At 40.2% G+C, this 18,634-nt stretch overlaps 1 protein-coding gene across 1 annotated transcript; it reads right to left on the reverse strand.

The window, feature by feature from the left end:
* Positions 1 to 3,867: 3,867 nt before the first annotated feature.
* LOC310892746 (uncharacterized protein C13orf42) lies at positions 3,868 to 13,440 on the reverse strand. Its single transcript, XM_083820896.1, has 3 exons — positions 10,431 to 13,440; positions 6,982 to 7,132; positions 3,868 to 5,800 (listed from the first exon to the last, which is right to left on the reverse strand). Exons 1-3 carry the CDS (start codon positions 10,842 to 10,844, stop codon positions 5,559 to 5,561), a joined length of 807 nt encoding a protein of 268 aa, XP_083677022.1. The 5' UTR covers positions 10,845 to 13,440; the 3' UTR covers positions 3,868 to 5,558.
* Between the last annotated feature and the right edge of the window lie 5,194 nt (positions 13,441 to 18,634).

The following is an 18,634-nucleotide window of genomic DNA, read 5'->3' on the forward strand; positions in this document are numbered from 1 at the left end:
AGGACATCAAAAAAAAAAAAAAGTCCTCAAGAAGTTCAGAGTGCATGCACTACACATAAAAATTCCCTGGAAACCACAATAGTAGGAGCAGGTTAGCTTTTGATTAACCAGCTGCCTGGATTAACAAATTCTGGAATAACAGCATTACAGGACCTAAGATGCTAGTAACCTCATATATTCATTCTCCTGGGCTTTGGAAGCAACTTCAAAATCAGGTCAGATTAATTTAGGCTTATCTCAAGACTAAACTTTGAATTTTCAAATCCTCTGCTTATTAGTTTTAACCTCTCTCTGTGTTTTCTGTGCCTAAGAATGCATAGTTTCTGACAATTACATTATTTTGGCCATTTTCTTCCAGATGCAGCAAGTGGTCAGCATCTCAGACATGATTTGCTGAGATCTCGGTGTCTCCTATGATGTCATGGTTATCTACTTCCTAAGGAAATAATCTCCCTGGAAGAATAAACTCATTTAAAGAGCTAATGTTAATTGGAAACTGCCAAACAAGTGTTTGTCAATTCAACAGCCTAGAAGTGAATAATAAATACACACACTGACTTCTGTTGATGAAGCAGGACAAAACATTCCCATTTTCCTTTTATCCTCACTTCTCTTGCTGATCACAGAAATAGGAGGGCTGCAGAATAGCTAGGAATGAACTGCCACCGTGTGGCCAAGGGACAGTTTTAGCTACATTTCCAGTAATGTTCTTCAAGAGCTGTTGCTCTCAGATAAGTGACAGTTCACAGCACTTCCTAGTGAAAGTTTTCAACTTGATCACACATTTCACTTCCACAGTATTTGAGCAGCCATTTTAAACACCATTTAAGTGTTGGTGCCTGGTCTTGCCTTAAAAAGGATGGATAATTTTTTAATACATAGTATAGTAGACCAAAATGTGGCAAAAGCCCCCTAAACATAGTCTGCTGTGACCAGCCATCCTCATATTGCTTTTTTTTTTTTTTCCTTTGTGGACCTGCTCCATCATGGAAACAGAACAGGAATTGTCCAAAATTTGCTCATGCAGAATTATGGACTGGCCCTACAGCTGTGAAAATTTTGAAGACATCCACTAGGTGCTAATCTAATATTTTTCATACAGCCCATTCAGTCCTGAGCTGCAGATAACCATATATCTTTGCTATGCATTACCTCGGAGGACTTCCTGCATCACTTAATGCAGTGCTGACACCTTCTGCCTTCATTGTAACTTTATGGCACTGAAAGATTCAAACCAGAGTGCACATCTTGTCCAGCTGCCAACTTTCCATTAGCTGCCTATATTTCTTCTATGTCTGCCAAAGACACTTGCAATTTCAGCTCACTTACGTTCATTGTGGTTACACCAACTTGCTCAACGCAGAAGGATAGTATAAATAAAATGATTTTGAATCCCCTAGGACATGACTTCTTCGACAGACTTCATCTCTCTCCAGTTATTGGGTTTCTGCACACAGCGTCTAGTTTCTCACAGACAGCTGTGGTTGTGGCGTCACCGAAATTCATGGCCAGAGGCCAGTGATCAGCAATGACATTAGGTAAAGGAATTTGAAATACCCCACTACTTCAGTGGAGCTGGATCTGAAACAACGAAATAAGAGATACTCTCCTCAAGATCTTGCACATTACTCCAACACATTCTGGGAAAGAGCCTTTGGAGATCGGTGCTGTGGGGAACGCTCACATACAGTGACCTCCATTGATAGATGCCCTGGGTTTATTCACTTCTTTGTCACAGCCCGGGGACGTGACTGAAAGGCCTCACTACTAATCTCTGCAAGGGATCTAGGTCATATGGAGCTCTGCCAGTCATGAATAATTCTTCTGTACAATTTGCGTCATCAAGGCACCGCTAGTAGCTTCTTAATTTAATTACCTGAAAATAACTGCACGTTGCAGCAAGGTAACTTAGAGGGCCTACACAAGGCCAGTGGACTCCCTTTGCTGCCAGTGCAGGCAGCTCTGTCTCCAAAGCATTGGAGGGTACAATTCAGAGCAGCCAACAAGCACCTTCACAGGGCAACCAACTGCTCCTGGAAACTTAGTGGAAAGCTGCCTAGAGAGAGTCAGTGCTAGGCAGAGGCACATTTTAGTTTTAGGGCAACACAGAGGCCACTTCCATCCACACGAAACACTTCTCTGAGGAGACAGCCATCACAGAGGGTGGAAATGTCTCCCTTTCCTCTCACCTGCTCCCTTTCTGCCCAACAGGGCTCTCCTAGGTAGCAGAACAGCCATCTTCTGGGCTTGAACCCTCAGCTCCCACCTCCCTACCCTGGTGGAGCTGAGCCTTGTCCATCTGAGGAGCACACAAGGGCTGAGATGACAGAAAGAGAAGAAAGAAGCCTGCATTTGTGGACTAGGAGGTAGAAAACGTCCTCAGAGAGAAACTGCTTTGTTTTCTTTTCTTGATTACTTGAACTAAGGTTTCTTAAGATGATAAGGAAAGGAAAGGAAAGGAAAGGAAAGGAAAGGAAAGGAAAGGAAAGGAAAGGAAAGGAAAGGAAAGGAAAGGAAAGGAAAGGAAAGGAAAGGAAAGGAAAGGAAAGGAAAGGAAAGGAAAGGAAAGGAAAGGAAAGGAAAGGAAAGGAAAGGAAAGGAAAGGAAAGGAAAGGAAAGGAAAGGAAAGGAAAGGAAAGGAAAGGAAAGGAAAGGAAAGGAAAGGAAAGGAAAGGAAAGGAAAGGAAAGGAAAGGAAAGGAAAGGAAAGGAAAGGAAAGGAAAGGAAAGGAAAGGAAAGGAAAGGAAAGGAAAGGAAAGGAAAGGAAAGGAAAGGAAAGGAAAGGAAAGGAAAGGAAAGGAAAGGAAAGGAAAGGAAAGGAAAGGAAAGGAAAGGGGGGAAAAATAAAAAAAAAGGAAAAAAAAGGAAAAAAAAATAAAACACAATCCAAGACAAAATTAACAACCCTTTTTTTTCACACTGGAGTTTGTGTGCTGGACAGCAGGGGGACCCTTACCCTCTGTCACAGTGAGATGACCAGAAATACCTTAGCTTTACAAGGGCAGACACGAAGTTACAGGGAAGCTCAAACATGCTGAAGTAGTCTGGTTTTGCACAGCATAGTGCATCCTTCAAGCAACAGCAAAAAAGATTGGCTACTTCAGTGAGTAAAACCTTGGCACCATGAATACGAAGTATACCCCAGGGCTGAACACCATTGGAAACCTTTTCTTCTTCTTTCATCAGTATTTTAATTATGTATGTTTAATTATATTAGAGTACATCAAAATGACTATGAGGTTTTCTGTCAGCATCTCTCTGTTTCATGTCCCAGTAGCAAAAAAAAAAAAAAAAAAGTGACCACACACTTAGGAAAACTGTTCTTCCGCAACTTCAGTGTGAAATTCTGCTTGGAGGGGAGTTTCAGGGTGACAGAGTTGCCAAAACAGTGCAGCATCCGCCATTTTCTCACACACACACAGAGCTGCAGCCTTGAGGTACCCCAGGCAAGGGGGCTGTGTTTGGAGCAGGCTGTGCTCTGGCTCTTCCATCTGGTTGAAGCGAGTGGCCTTGCGTAACCACATCAAAGTCAGAACAACTCTAAAGACAGTTACAATGCCCAGTTCAGGGCAGCCAGGTCAGGACTGGGGAGTTACAAAGGCAATGATGCTATCTGTATACAGACTAGTTGTGGGAAGCACCAACAGCAGGGAAGCAAAACCCAGACCTTAATTTAATTTTAATTTACACGAAGATGTGTCAGTGATGTTGATTAAACTGGTTATTTTCAGGAGAATACAGACTGAGACTGGCAAAAGCACCTCCAGGATTAAAGCACTACAGAAAAAATTCCTCCTTCCCCTTCATGAACTCTACTAGAAAAAATAAGCAAAATGCTTTAATCAAACAGGAGATACCAGCTGCAAATAGAGGAACATATTTATTTTTTTTTGGCACTCTCCTATCTCATGACAAAAAGTGTCCTCGATCAGTGAGATCTGAGAGAGGTACTTCCACCTTGTGGCAGAAATGCTGGTTGAATAACAGAGTCACAAGGACCAGGATCAGCAGAATTGCCACCCGCCAAATATTCTGTGTAGCGGTTACAAGTTTTATGATGGTTATGATATATCAGATAGATGCTATAGATCGCCAGTGCCTCAGGCAATTTATCCAAGGCTGTGGGCACAAAAACCACCAACTGTAGAAACAAGAAATCACGAGGAAATCACCAGCTAGTCATACAAGTGTTGCCACGATCCATCTGTCACAGTGAACCACCAACTGAACATCAAATGAAAAAGTTAACAAAGGCTTGATCCCAAACATCTTAGCAAATTCTTAAGGCAAAGCCTAAGAAAAAAAGGAGTTGTGGCTCAGGTTGACACCTGTGGTAGGTGTTCAGGTATGGAGAGGTATTGCCCTCTCTGAAGGGCAATAGGCTAGTACATCCACAGGGTCTTAGCTTCTTGTCACATTCTTTGCATTTTTACATTGCTGTACATCAATAAAATAGGCAGAGTATGGTTATTAACAATTCTAAATATCACATATAACACATATCACCTCTAAGGTAAAACAGCCTGAAGAAAAACGCGTTTAGACTGTGTTCTTCCTAATACGTAGTCTTTAATGATGAGCTAGCAGAAATCCAAATACTGGGTATACTCTAATGATGATGCAATGGATTTGCCTGTGAATTGTCTCCTGCCCTTGAGAACAACATCTTCAATTTGTTCACGAACTGTTCTTCTCCAAGATAGTAAGCTTTTTTCATGTTCACTGGGATGTCTAGATTCCTAACATTTGAATAAGTTTTGTTCATCATCTGGGTGTTGAAATAGATGAAAACTAAGAGGTGGTGTTATCATATGAAAAAAAGTTGTACACATTTATGCATGCATTTATGCATGCATACTATCCCTTGGCATTGTATCCAAGGACAGAACGATTCCCAGTAGCAAGCAGAGTACAAGATATTTTGGGTATTTCTTTCATTTCTTTCTTTTTTTTTTTTTCTTTTTCAAAACACACTGGAGCAATTCCTCAAAGCAGCATTAGATTCCCAATGCTGATTCACTGCAACCTTTTCTGCTTGTACCACAGCCTGCTTGTACCTCAGTGCTGCTGTATATTTTCAGACCACAGAGTCAATGATGGCACATACAGACTTTCACATGCAAAAAATGGAGAAAACTCTGTATTCCCACTCTGAAGATGCAAACACTGGTGCAAAAGCTCACAATGTATTAGCTGAATTGCTTTGCAGTACTGGAATCTGAATAAAAATTACTGCACCAGGCAATCTCTGAATCATTGCTTTCAATAACAGCACTACAAAAAGGCTTTTCAGGTTGGAGTTCCCCCCCAAGCTGAATGACAAAGCAGTATTGTTAGGCACAATGAACTCGATGAGTTAAACACTCAAATGAGTCCAGCGTTGGAATTGCCATGGCTTAAAGTACATCCCACACAAAGAACCTTCAGTGACTGCACATGTCACTTCTAGAGTGTAAGAGATGGGCTGGGGTTAAAAAAAAAAAAAAAGAAAAAAAAAAAGCAATTCTTCCATGTCTTACTTAATGTGTTCTGTCTTTAGCTGAAGATGGAATATTCTTTCAATATTCTCTCTTATGTGTTTTGGGCTTAAATTTTAACGTGTTATATGCTCCTTCCACTGCTTTGGGCAAGTACATGGGATGCCTTTCCAACCTCTTCCTAGAGCCAGTGGTTCTCCGTTGGCTGTTTCTCTGAGACTGGTTTGCAGCCTTGGCTGTTTGGGCAGTATCTTGAGAGTACCTGCGGGGAGCACGAAGGATCCAGTTTGAATGTAAACTGTGTTCGCTTGTGCTGGTAGCAACTGAAAGACAGAAGATAATCCCGAGTTAATGGAGTTTGCCAGTGATATATTCATATGTTCAGTAAGAAAACAAGGTGGTTCCTGGGTCCTTCCTGAGTAACCAGAAGCTTACTGATAGCTTTCATCCTTTCTTCACTTCAGGATGTCACTTGGTGTGGGATTCATCTTATCTAACATTTTAATGTCTGCTGTCCAAATACATGTGTTAGAGTAAGTCCTGTACGCACTTTTAGGGCAGAAATAATCTGACCTGTTTCAGGTATTTACCTTAGTTTTAGCCAAAGCACAAACAAAGGGAAATGCCAGTTTCTCTCCACTGATTATACAGGATGGATAATGAGTTCAGATGGGCACCTCTCCATTTAGTCAGGTAATCCCATCATTTCTGATGGAAACTTACCGTTATTTAGACTAACCTCTAAGGGAGCTCTTCTTTGCTATTTGGAGAGAAAACATCCATCCATTTGGGATGGATGCTGGGGGGGTTCAGCCTGGAGAAGAGAAGGCTCTGGGGAAACCTTACAGCAGCCTTCCAGTACTTAAAGAGGGCCTACAGGAAAGCTGGGGAGGGACTATTTGTCAGGGGGTGTAGTGATAGGGCAAGAGGGAATGGCTTTAAACTAAAAATGGGGAGAATTAAATTAGTTATTAGGAATAAATTCTTCACTCAGAGGATGGTGAGGCCCTGGAACAGGTTGCCCAGAAAAGTTGTAGATGCCCCATCCCTGGAGGTGTTCAAGGCCAGGTTGAGGTGCCCCTGACCATGGCAGGGGGATTGGAGCCAGGTGATCTTTAAGGCCCTTTCCAACCCAAACCATTCTATGAATCTGTGATTTCTCAATGAGAAAAATGAGAACCAGACATTTTCATAGCTCTTCTCTGTGAACAGTTCAGGGTAGAGATGCGCTGGTGGAATTCAGCCCTGGGCAGAGGACAGACACTCCACATACTACATTTGCTGACATATTGGCCACACATAAAAGTTTTGCACCCTTCCAACAGGGATCAAACAAAGTATTACTGTAGTTTCACATAATGCATGTAATACTCCTGGATTTGGGAAGTAACTCTGGGAGGAAAATTGTGTCTATTAAATAAGCAAACATGGAATTACATTGCCACTCTTCCCCCTATTCTTTGCACACCAAAAGTAATCATGTTTTGTCTTTTTTGTACCCTACCATCAAAATCAACATCCACATTTGGCCGATCTGTGTCAGGAACTCTCCGCCATCTCTCTGAATCCAGATCTGCAATAACCGAGTCAAAGAATGCTATTGCTTCTCCTACATCCGAACTGTGCTGTGGGACTATTCTTCTCTCCATAGATGCCTGTTGATAAAAAAAAAAAAAGTTAGCTGAACAAAATTACACCCTAATGAGCGAACTGTATAAGGAAGCTGCAAAGATTGTATTTGGTTCCATATTTCAAGCTACCAGAAAGGGATGTGGGTCCAGACTACTCCACAGCAACCATCAAAGAAAGTAGACCAGCAGCCTAACAAGTGTCCATCTTGTTACGTGCTCAACATGAAACATCTTCCACTTGGGCACTGCCAGCAGGATTTTATAAAATCCCTCAGAATCCCCTCACAATCAAGCTGTTTAATTGGGTGGCTAGGTGACAGCTGTGCTTTACAGCCAATTTTATTCTGCCTAGCAGTAGGCACCTAATGAGACACACACATTAGAAATGTAGTCATCCAGGGTTCCTTCTCTAATTAATCCAGGGCTCCGGTACCTTCAGAAGATGAGTCAGACCTTAGGTAGGCTGAATTCCCCTCTGCAGGCAGCTCTGTCCCTCAACCGCAAAGGGATCATGGGGTAACTTAGTTACTAATTTAAGCATATTATTAAAATGCCTAGGTTAGATGAAATGAATCCAGATCTAAATTGCTGAAGTCTTTTTTGAAATGGAAAAGGACTGTGTGTGCTAAAATATGAGTCATTCAACACTGTGATAATTCCCACAGGAAAGCCACGGGTTTTAAAATTAGGAGCCTGTCTTGATAAAAAAGCACACATCTGCCAATAAATGCTGAAGCAGCCATAAAGCCCTCGGTTAGCAATTCTGTAGGACCGTGTGGGATGAACCCTTCTGCCACTCATGGGGGTTCTGCCCAGTGAAGGGCTGTGTATTTTCCATTCCAACCCAAGCTAGGCAAGTCACCAGAGCAATTCCAAGTCAGGAAAGTACTGTCCTGGGTTTCAAATGCACAAGCAAAAATACATGCTGTATCACATCTTTAAAGGGCCAGCTTGCTCCCCATTAGTGGGATGGTGGAGGCAGACAGATGAGTTGGCTTCCTCTCCTGACATTATGGGATGATTGACATCCTCTGTAGAACTAAAAGATAACAGCTACCACACATTGACTGAGAACAGTGATGGCTGATATAACTAAGCCCTTACTGTTTAAAAGACATTCCAAATAAATATCTGTGTACTTCCAGCATCTGACACACCTCTCTATTTTTTTCTCTCAGTAGCCCCAGGAGGCAAAGTTTGAATCCACAACCAGCCTGTAGTCCAGGCTTTGGGACTTGCTTATGGATTAAACCTGCCCTGAGGACAATGTTGTCTGGGCAAAGCACATTCCTATTAATCATATAGTGGGTAGGGGAAAAAAGGGGGAATTTCCACTGACAGGTAATTTCACATAAACAGGTAGTAAGGGACAAAGCCACTCAAGCCTGCTGATAAAATGAACCTTGCGGTATGTGAACATAAAACTTGGAGTTACAAAACAGAGCATTCTGGATGGTCTGGAAGTTTTCTTGACCTCCTCCTAATTTTTGCAAAGCCAGGGCTGTGAATCTGCAGCCCTGCCATTTATGTCAGCAAGAATAACTCATTGGGTGGCATATGTTCCTTTTGATGTTCCTGAAGGGAAGGCTCATGGAGTTACCATTATAGCCAGTATCAGGGCTCTTGGTGCATAAGAGCTAGTTGGCCACAGAGAGATGACAGCACTCCTAGCCTTAGCCTGTGGGAGATAAACTTGTTTGATAAACCTGAGTTAAAATTTTGGCATTTTTTTGACTGGTACTTTCAGTGGCAAATCTCAGAAAGTCACAATGCTACATGAAGCCTAGTTGGGCAGAATCTATTTCTCAGCCTCTTGGTTCATGGTTTAAGTTTTCTCATTTTCCCACCTTATCTAATGGTTAGCTATGTACTGCTCCGTTACATCACTACTCAGCTCATCAGGGGAGCTGGCATGCTGTAATTCTCCCCTGCATCAAGCCAACCTTTGTGTGACAGTATGAAAAGTCACTCCACAAGCTGTGTATCTGTAGTGTTGAGATTCATCTCCTGGCACCTAGCACCAGCAAACCACTCTCCTATATCTCAATCATTCTCCTTGGATGTTTTCCTAGTCCTAAATAGTAATGTCTTTGTAAAATTTGTCTTCTCCATCCCCCTGAGCTGAGTGTTGTTTCCCACATTTTATTCCTAGCTTCTGAGAATCACCACTCAAAGCATTAAAAAGATGACATAAAGCCCAATAAAACCAAATGAAAAATTCCAGCTGACTGAATGGGTGTTAAATCAAGAAATAAAATGAAAAAATGTGGCATCTAGCTGTAAAAACATGAGTTTTGTCCTTTGGTTAAATAATGTCTGCAACAGAGCTCAGCCTCAGCCATTCTGACATTATGCTATGACAGAACATCTAAATGTGGAAATAATTTTCTGGTAAAGTCCACCTGGATTAATCAGTAGGTCAGCCATATGTCCCTTCTTCCCACTTTCCCTGCTAATATCCAGTTCAAAGGCTGCACTGGGTAACCTGTGAGCCTGCTGCCAAAGCCATGGTTTTAGTCTGGTTGCAATTCTTTCCTTTTTCCTCACTGAATCAAGCCCATGGTCAGATTAACTGCTGAACTGTCTAGTGACATGCGATCTGTAAAAGGCAGCCATGAGGAAGCTTTGCATTGATTTTCTCTCTAGGATACATGGAAATAATCTGCATGAAAAATTCAGTGTTAGTTTGCAGTGTCATTACAGCAAAGGGTAAAGAACTACACTGTCTGCCTCAGAACTACTTGAAAGTTTACTAATTAACAGAGAAAGGAACCCTTAAGAATTCTTCTTTGCCTACAGTAGAGCTTGCACTGTTGCTAAATGTAGCACTAACAAGCTATCTGACCAGTCAGAAAAAAATGTAGCTGTTTCAAAGGATTCACAATTATTTTCTGTAAGTAATTTTATGCCAATGAAAAGGCTGCCAGTAAACCCAGGGATTTACTGTGCTTGTGGTCATTAACAGCTATAAATAACCATAGTGGAGAACTCTGAGACACTTAAGTAGCCTGTCAGAGTACTGAGAGAGCAGATCTCTTTTTCATAAATTGTTTTCAGATACTTCCCATACTCTCATAGTTCTTTCCTTATTTTCTCTTCACACACCTCCAAACACATATGTTTCTTTCCATTATCAGTCATTCATACTTGAGCTCACACTACTCAGAATCTTAAGGTATTTAGTAGTATTCTAAATGATGTAACAATAAAAAGACAACTAGCTGAAACCAATAAGGCAGAAAATCAGCAGAAGTCATACATCTAATTGCTTCATGGCTTAGGACTAATTACATGACAAAAGTTCTTAGGTCTTCAGAATTACCTCAGAAAACTCTTTGGAAGGAAGTAGAAGAAATGACTTCTTTACAGTTTTGGATGATTTTGTGGATGTTGGGGAATCTGCAGTCCTATGCATGGATTTCAAGTTATTGATGTTGTCAAGATATTTTTTCCTCAAGGCTAACAGATCCTGCAAGTACTTCAAGCAGTCCTGAGTCCTAGAATACATCCAGTCCCTGTCTTCCTCTTTTGACTGGAAGCAAGAGTCGATACTGGATGTACTTTTGCATTTTTTTAGTGGTTCACTAACTTTTTCCTGCTCACCTCCAAGGACGTACATAGAACTGCTGCGGATCAATCTGACAGCAGAACCTGTGCCATCACAGTAAGGGATGTCATCTGTCACATTTCTTCGGTGGGAGTTGGGGTGAAATATAGAATGGATCTTTTTGAACATAGTGTGTCGCTTCCTCCCCTTTATACCTCGTCTCTTTCAGCTTCTTAATTTAAACCAAGATCTAGTAACCAGTAGCTGCAACCCTTGCCCTCAGCTGCCAGATGAATTTGCCGCTTAGTGTAACAAGGACGCAAAAATCTATTACTGCTTCGGTTGCCTTCAGTCTAACACGATGCAAAGAGCATGATGAACGCAGAAACGTGCTTTCTTTTCCGTTAGTGTCGGGAAAATAGCTCAGTCCTTTCCTCGGGTTAAAATATAGTGCAGGAGGCCAAACGTCATGCTTTGACCTTCTGTTCGACGGCTCCTCGCACAAACCATCAGCGTCGGGATGGAAATCGCCCCCCGACGTTTCTCCGTCCCCTCGGTGTCACCGCCCGGCGCCGCGGGCCGGAGGGCGCCCGGCGCTCTCCATGGTGCTGGATCCCTCCCGCGGTCCCCGGAGCATCCAGACCCGTCCCGGCGGTGCAGGGCACCCCGCCCTGTGCTCTCTGCAGGAGCTCCTTCAGATCAGCCTCGACAGGGACAAAAGGCTGAGTGGGGAGGAATGGTTTCTGGTGGGTGGAATTCAGAAGTCGCTCTGGGTTTCACCCTGTGGTAACCAGGAGATGGCTACAGCTACCCGATACCACAGCAGTACCGGGAACAAAGTGGATTCAGATGTCAGGGTCTATTACACTCAATACAAAGTTGCCCTGTTTAGGAGATGCTGTAAAGTAAAACTGTTCTAAAATGCTTCTCTATGAAAGAAAGAAAGGAAGGAGGAAAGGAGGAAAGGAGGAAAGGAGGAAAGGAGGAAAGGAGGAAAGGAGGAAAGGAGGAAAGGAGGAAAGGAGGAAAGAGAGAAAGAGAGAAAGAGAGAAAGAGAGAAAGAGAGAAAGAGAGAAAGGAAGGAGGGAAAAAGAAGGAAGGAGGGAAAAGGAAGGAAGAAAGGAAGGAAGGAAGGAGGGAAAAGGAAGGAAGAAGAAGGAAGGAAGGAAGGAAGCAAGCAAGCAAGCAAGCAAGCAAGCATTTGGTAACATTTGTGACTTTGTAATGGCATGGTACATGCTTTAGAAACAAGTAGAGAGTATATTTGGTCATCTCTCAGCACTATGACAATCAACACCTCTTCTAAAGCAAAAGGGAATGTCCAGATTTAAAACATTCAGAAGAGCTTTCATGATTCATCTTGTTCAAGAATTAGATGTTTGAGAAAATAACTATTTTGAAAGGTCATGGATATCACCCTCCAGACTTTACTGAGCAAACTTCCACTAACGATACTGGAAGTATCAAATAAAGATTTATGCAACCTAAGAGCTGTAGAATCTCAAAAAGAAAGATATCCTCTAATATAAATTTGCATTCATTCCCTCAAGCGCTCTGATCCACCAGGCACTAAACATATACTGTAACTTTCTTAAAACATGCGCTTTGTCCCTTTCACTTTTAGCTAAATTTGAAGAGTGCTTATAACAAAATGAAAAAAAAATGATGCAAAATAACTTCTTGGCACTTTTTCATCCTTTTAATACTAGCATGGATATAATTCCTGCTGCAGTTGAGAGCCGCCTAGAGATTGTTCTGAAGTATCCGTCTGCTTAAGACCTAGTACCTGTATAGAGGTAATTCCATTATTGATTTTCTTTCCATGTCCCATTCATAAATAAAGTTGAATTTATGCTAGTGTGGACCATTAGAACTATGAAAAGAGATGAGATCTCTCTGCAAAATTATACCTGAGATGGAGAAAAATTCTGGTCATCAGTAATGACTTGATTTGGTGTTTGGGTTAGTATTCTATGTTTGTAGACATGATACAATACCTATAAGCCTCAGAGAGGCAGTCTATAAATGACCTTGTACTCACTTTACCCCCCCCCCAAAAAAAAAAAAAAAAAGAAGAAAAGAAAGTCAGTGGAAGCTCAAGGAGTTATTGACAATGACTCTAGTCAGTAGGGGCAATGGGAACTCCACAAAGTAGCTGCTTATAGGATCAGAAATTGTCTTTCAATAGTGACTGATTTCTAAGCTCAACTGGACTCATGAAAAGCTATAAGGCAAAGGAAAAAAAAAAATATTTTAAAAAAACCCCAGGCTTCTGTTTGTAAAAGAGAAAAAGAATGTACATTATGTGAAGAGTAAATATGATGACATACACCGTGATTTGAAAAACATTCCATATAGGCCATAGATTTTCCTGTCCTCCTTCAACAAAGTACTTAAGGCATATGATGACACCTCATTGATTAAAAAATAAATAAATAAATCTTTCAAGCTCTTAAGAGGGTTCTCACTTTCAAGTACATTTCATTCCTTTTAAAAAAAAAAAAAAAAGCTTGCTGGGCCACATTCATTATGTGTCAATGTATGCGTGGTTCTCATTTTTCATTGTAGTTTTAAAATAAGAAAGAATTAATAAATGCATGAGTCAATATAATAGCTGCATTATATACCAGAATTTCATTTGGTGTAATAACGGGTCATTTACAATTATTTCAGACATGAATATTTTATTCTGTGCACTGGTTATGAGCAGTGGGAATACACAATCTTCCTTTCTGATTGTAAAGATTAACATTAATCTGTTTTCTTCACAGTCTCTACTGTAATTTAAATAGCTCCATGGATTTAGAAAGTTAGAGGGCAAAATTATGGATACCTTTAAAGGTCACAAATGTCTCTAGTGTGTTTTATAAGCAGAGAAATGTCCTATTTCTTTTCAAGATACCTTCCTATAGGGCATTTGTGTTCGAACATGTTTCCTGAATAGCGCCTTATTTATTTAAAGTCAAACTCAAGCCCCTTGTATCCATGCTTCCATTTAAGTAAATAACAGGGCAATTATAATTCAGCCACCACAGATCACAGGTCTCTTCCCATCTCACCACTGGGAACAGAATATGTTACCATATCTAAGCTGGCTGGTAATTAAAAAACATGGTCTTATTCCAGATTGATTTCCTTCTGCACAAGGACACTTATCAAATGACAAATGTGGTTAAAGAAGAATATTTACTCTGTTAATTCAAAGTAGCAAATTCACAGGCAGCTATTAGATCATAAAGACCTTCTATAGAAGGAGCTTGTGAGAAGCAGATCAAATAGAACACACTAAATATTTAACAGCATCTAAGATTACTAACTTTGACAAGACAATGCCCATACCTTATTTGTTCATTTGACTGCTTGATTCTGACTTTACTTGTTCGGTATTTTTTAAGAGACTTCTTTCTTTCTATTACTGCTTTTGATATTTATGTTTGGCTTTGTAGTTAACATAGTGATCTAATTTGCACAGATCACCACCCAATAACACACCAAATTGTCTTTATTATCTACACCTGGCATACTGGCAGCTCCTGAACCATCATGACTGGGTAAGAAAATGCAATTAGAAAATCCAATATATGTGTTCTATGTAACTATATTAATGGTACAGTTGAACAAAACCCCATAAAATCAAATGTGTATACAGATGCAATTAAAATAAAACAGATTGATAGCAAGTGTTCCTGATTAATGAGTGGATTAAATCATAAAATCACACATTTGTAAGTGTTGTTTTTTGTTTGTTTGTGGTTTTTTTTTTACAATAACTTATTTGTAAAAATGTCTGGTTATCTCCAGAATAACATATCATACATACAAATTTTGCTTGACTCAAATGATGATTTCACTCAAATCTATGATTCTATGATTAAAATGACTGATACAAAGGAATGTCAAATCATTCTTGAAACAAAGTAAAGTTCTGATGCCAAAGAAGGAAACCTTTGTCAAACTGTAGATGACAAGGTATTCTTTCTCTATCATAGAGTTGTATCACGCAATTCTATCTCATTCAGGATAATATATTTCATTTTATTTCATTACATTTAAAAATATATAAAAACAAATAAAATAAAAACACTTTCCCTGCTTTTAAACAAGTAAGCAAATAAATAAGTAAATAAATAAAAATCAGTACTTCGAAAATACATGAATGGATAGCGAAATTATTGAGCCTTGTATTATTTTAGACAGTTCAGAAACTAAAGTACAGCTGTCAATCTCTGTTAAAATCTGGCTATGTCTGTACAGCTACATAAAAGAGCAGATTGCCTTGGAGAGAGCTAACTGAAACAGTCCAAAACAGAGGAAAAGCATGAACAGCTATTCATCACCATACATATCTACTGCTTCACTTTGTTCCCCAGTCCTCTACTATTTAACACTTCTTATGTTTCATTTATGTTCTATAAAGAAACACAAAAAAATGTGCAATCTCCTAGAGATTTAAGAGAAATAAAATAATAAAATATATAATAAAAAAGGAGAAATGCTGATTCCACAATTCAATACTAAAGAAAAATAACATCCCAACATTTGATACCTGCTTATAGTGGTTATCATGGCACTTAACTGCTTCAAAGACCATACGTACTTGAAAATATTAGATGGTGGGGCACTCCCAAATCATAGGTCAGGTGATTTTGAGGGTTAATAAGAAATATCAGATATCACAGGTGTAATACTGCAGGACTCCTACCTCTCATTGACTAAAAGGGAAGATGGAGGAACAGACTTTGTTATCAAGTAAAGAAGAATCCTCAGGAATGGTTGTTTCTTCTGCTCTGTCAGTCCATTAAGGTAATGGTCTCAAGGAGTTCTGCCTCTTCAAAACTTATCTGGAACTGCTTGATGTTTTTACTCTTTCAGGAAGTTCCCAAAGTATGGGATGTGAGCACAGTTCTGATACCACACATTTAAAAGAGCTACTATTGCTTCTCTCAGCCATGAAACCAGAAAAGTCAGTTCCCCAAAAATGAAGATGAAGATGTTCATTTGAATTGGTTTAGATGTAAATGCAGTGAAATCTAGACACCTTGCCCATGCCAGATTTAATGATTGTCTTTTTTTTTTCCAAGAATACTTGAACTGTGCTGTCACCAGGGCAACACTGAACTGCAAAACCAGCTGAGTCAGAAAATCAAGGCTTCTGGCGGAAGATGAATAGAAATTTTTTTTGTAAATCTGGAACATAATCTTCCCATCCAATTTAGATTCGAATCTAGGTATTTCCATTTGACTTGCACCCTATATATTCTCCATGAATTTTCACTGCATGTGACATTTTAATTCACTGAATAGGTTTTGTTGCAGCATGAGCACTGACTGCAACCAACCAAAAGAGTGATGGCATTTCCATCAGGTAGCATGAGAATATAAAGAAATACCATGATTTATGTAGAGAGAAAAGCTTAGGAAATGTTTATGCAAATGAGACATCAGTCTTTTTTCTTGTATATTTTAACTTACCCTGGCATTGCTAGTTGGAAATATTTTGTGCACATCTTATGACAAAGCAATAAAATCTACTCTAGTGAAACTCCCCCTGCTTTGCACCCCCATCTCTATAGCTGTTGCCTGGCAGCATTTTCAGAGGGTAAAAGGTTACAACACTTACCCGCTGCTCTATCTAGCCTTCTCCTTCCCTTTTTTTCCTCAAATAACCCTGCTGTCATTAAAAACTCCATCTCTGTGACAAGCTTGACAAGGGAACTTTGCCTTGTCTTCTCTCACACAGGGTCAAGGGACAACCAGTTGTCCTTGCTTGTTTCATTGGGAGAATTCATGTCCTTTTAGGAGAAACATTGTTAGGAACTTTCTAAGCTTTGTTAGTCTTTGTTGAATTAGTTATTCTCTCGCCTCTTGAGTCTTTTGTCCCAGAGATGGCTGAAGACTTATTGTGATGTCTAGCTTGCTGCCCGTCACATCCATCACCCATGGATAAAGTCTTTGCCAGGAGAGGATGATAAATAGTTAAGATTCATTCATGATAGCTCAGAGAAGAATGGATGTTGTAAGCAACAGTTCTTCAAATTAGTTTATAGAAGACAAACATTTAAATGACCTGTCTTGATCTTTAACTGGGTCATCTGTTTCTCATTCCAATTAAATTCTAATACACTATTATTCCTTCCCACAAAGGAAGCCCATTGGAGGATTTATGACAGGGGACAGGCTGGATCTTTTGGTAAGTCACGTATTTGCCAGACCATATCAGTCATCTTTGGGTAAGGTTCACACAGGATACCTATAGACTCTTTTGTAGGTGCCCTTGGATTCATATTTCTCATTTCTATCACCTCCCTACTTTGCTAATCCAATGAATCAGGGCAAAGACAACTTAAACTGGAACAGCAAAAAAGGAACACTTTGACTAAGTGATCTTAGAAAGGGGGACTTAGTACAAGGGAGATAGTATATGAACACTAGGGAGGAGAGAAAGAAAGAAAGAGAGAGAAAGAAATACATCTTAAGCACTTCTCAATAGTGTTTTTGAGAATATTAACTATTTTTCTGCTCAGACCACAAGGTCTCTGGGGAGAAAAAAATATATATATCTGTATATGATATGGCCTAACACACAATGCCCTGATCCTGTCCCTGCTGCCATGACATAATTAATAAAAAGGAATTATTCTCCTTCCTATATATTTCTTAACCATAATTCTTAGTGTGGTCCATTCAGCATCTGCAAAAGCAGTTTCCTACTTGTGCAGCTCTGGTCATGCTAAGGAATACAAGGAGACAGTCAGGACCCTTTCGGTGCAGGAAGTCAGCTAAACTTGCAATGACACCCTACAAGCTCAGAGTCCTGCAGCACCATCACGACTGGGAGTGCACACTGCCATCTGTCTGTTCTAAAAAACGTTGCTGTCACTCCATACACCATTGGGATTGAAAAGGTTTTACTGGTAGCAAGCTGTTCCCTCTAAATGGAACAACCAAAATATCCAGGAGGATAATTATTTTCTAGGACTGGCAAGAGCAGGTTTTTTTGCCTCTCCCTGAGTGCTTAGTAAAGCAGCAGGAGAGTTAAGATTCGACGTTGTTCTTGCTCATTTGCCATTTTTGACTGGAAATACTGTTGCTATTTCTCCTTGGCTAGTTTGATCTTCTGCCTGCTCCTTTCTCACCTGGCTTCCCACTACCCTTGTAAACAGCCCTGCCAGTCTGTATGCAGTGAGACATGGCAGAAAGGTGAGGAAAGGAGAGGGAGAAGTGGTTATCCAGTCTCACCTGCCACATTCAAGCTAAACCTCAAAAAGCATTTCCTATACCCACAGTGAACAGTCAAATCACACTCCTCAGAGCTGTGGCTGTTTACAGGGACAACGAGAAGTCATTTACATCCTCCCAGGGATTTTCAATCAACCACTCATCTTCCACAATAATTAAACTACCATGTGGATCTAAATATGAAGAAAAAAGCAGTAGCTGTACAGAAGTTGTAAAGAGATCCACCACCAGGCTGGTGGACACAGCATAGCGCTGCTGGAATACCTGGGTTAAAAAATGTTGTGCAAAGCCCCTTGGCAATAAGCAAAAGTGGGTGCTTGAGATATCCCTGGAGTAGGTGCTGCTTGAAATACAGAAATTCTAGGAAGCACCGAGGTGGCTCACTAGTAATAAATAGATGAAATAAGACAAAAATATCTAAACCTTTATCTACCCATGTTTTTAAGCAACCTGAAAAGTCTCAAGAAAGGTACTTGGTTGAGATTTCAGTCAGGTCAGAAAGCCAAAAAGAGGCATAGGTGCTGGTGAACTGGGTTTGAAGTTTAGCAAGATGTTTACAGTAATCTGCAAAGCCAAATGATGCTTTCCAGCCTCAGCTACTCATTAAAATTAAATGATCATTAAGGTCCCTGCCAACCCAAACCATACTATAATTCTATGATTCTATGGAAATGACAACGTCTGCAAGTAAAGGAACATGGAGATTTATGCCTACACCTTGAATAAGGCCCATCACATGC

This window comes from Anser anser (genome assembly GCF_964211835.1).
Source record: "Anser anser genome assembly, chromosome: 1".
NCBI lineage: Eukaryota > Metazoa > Chordata > Aves > Anseriformes > Anatidae > Anser > Anser anser.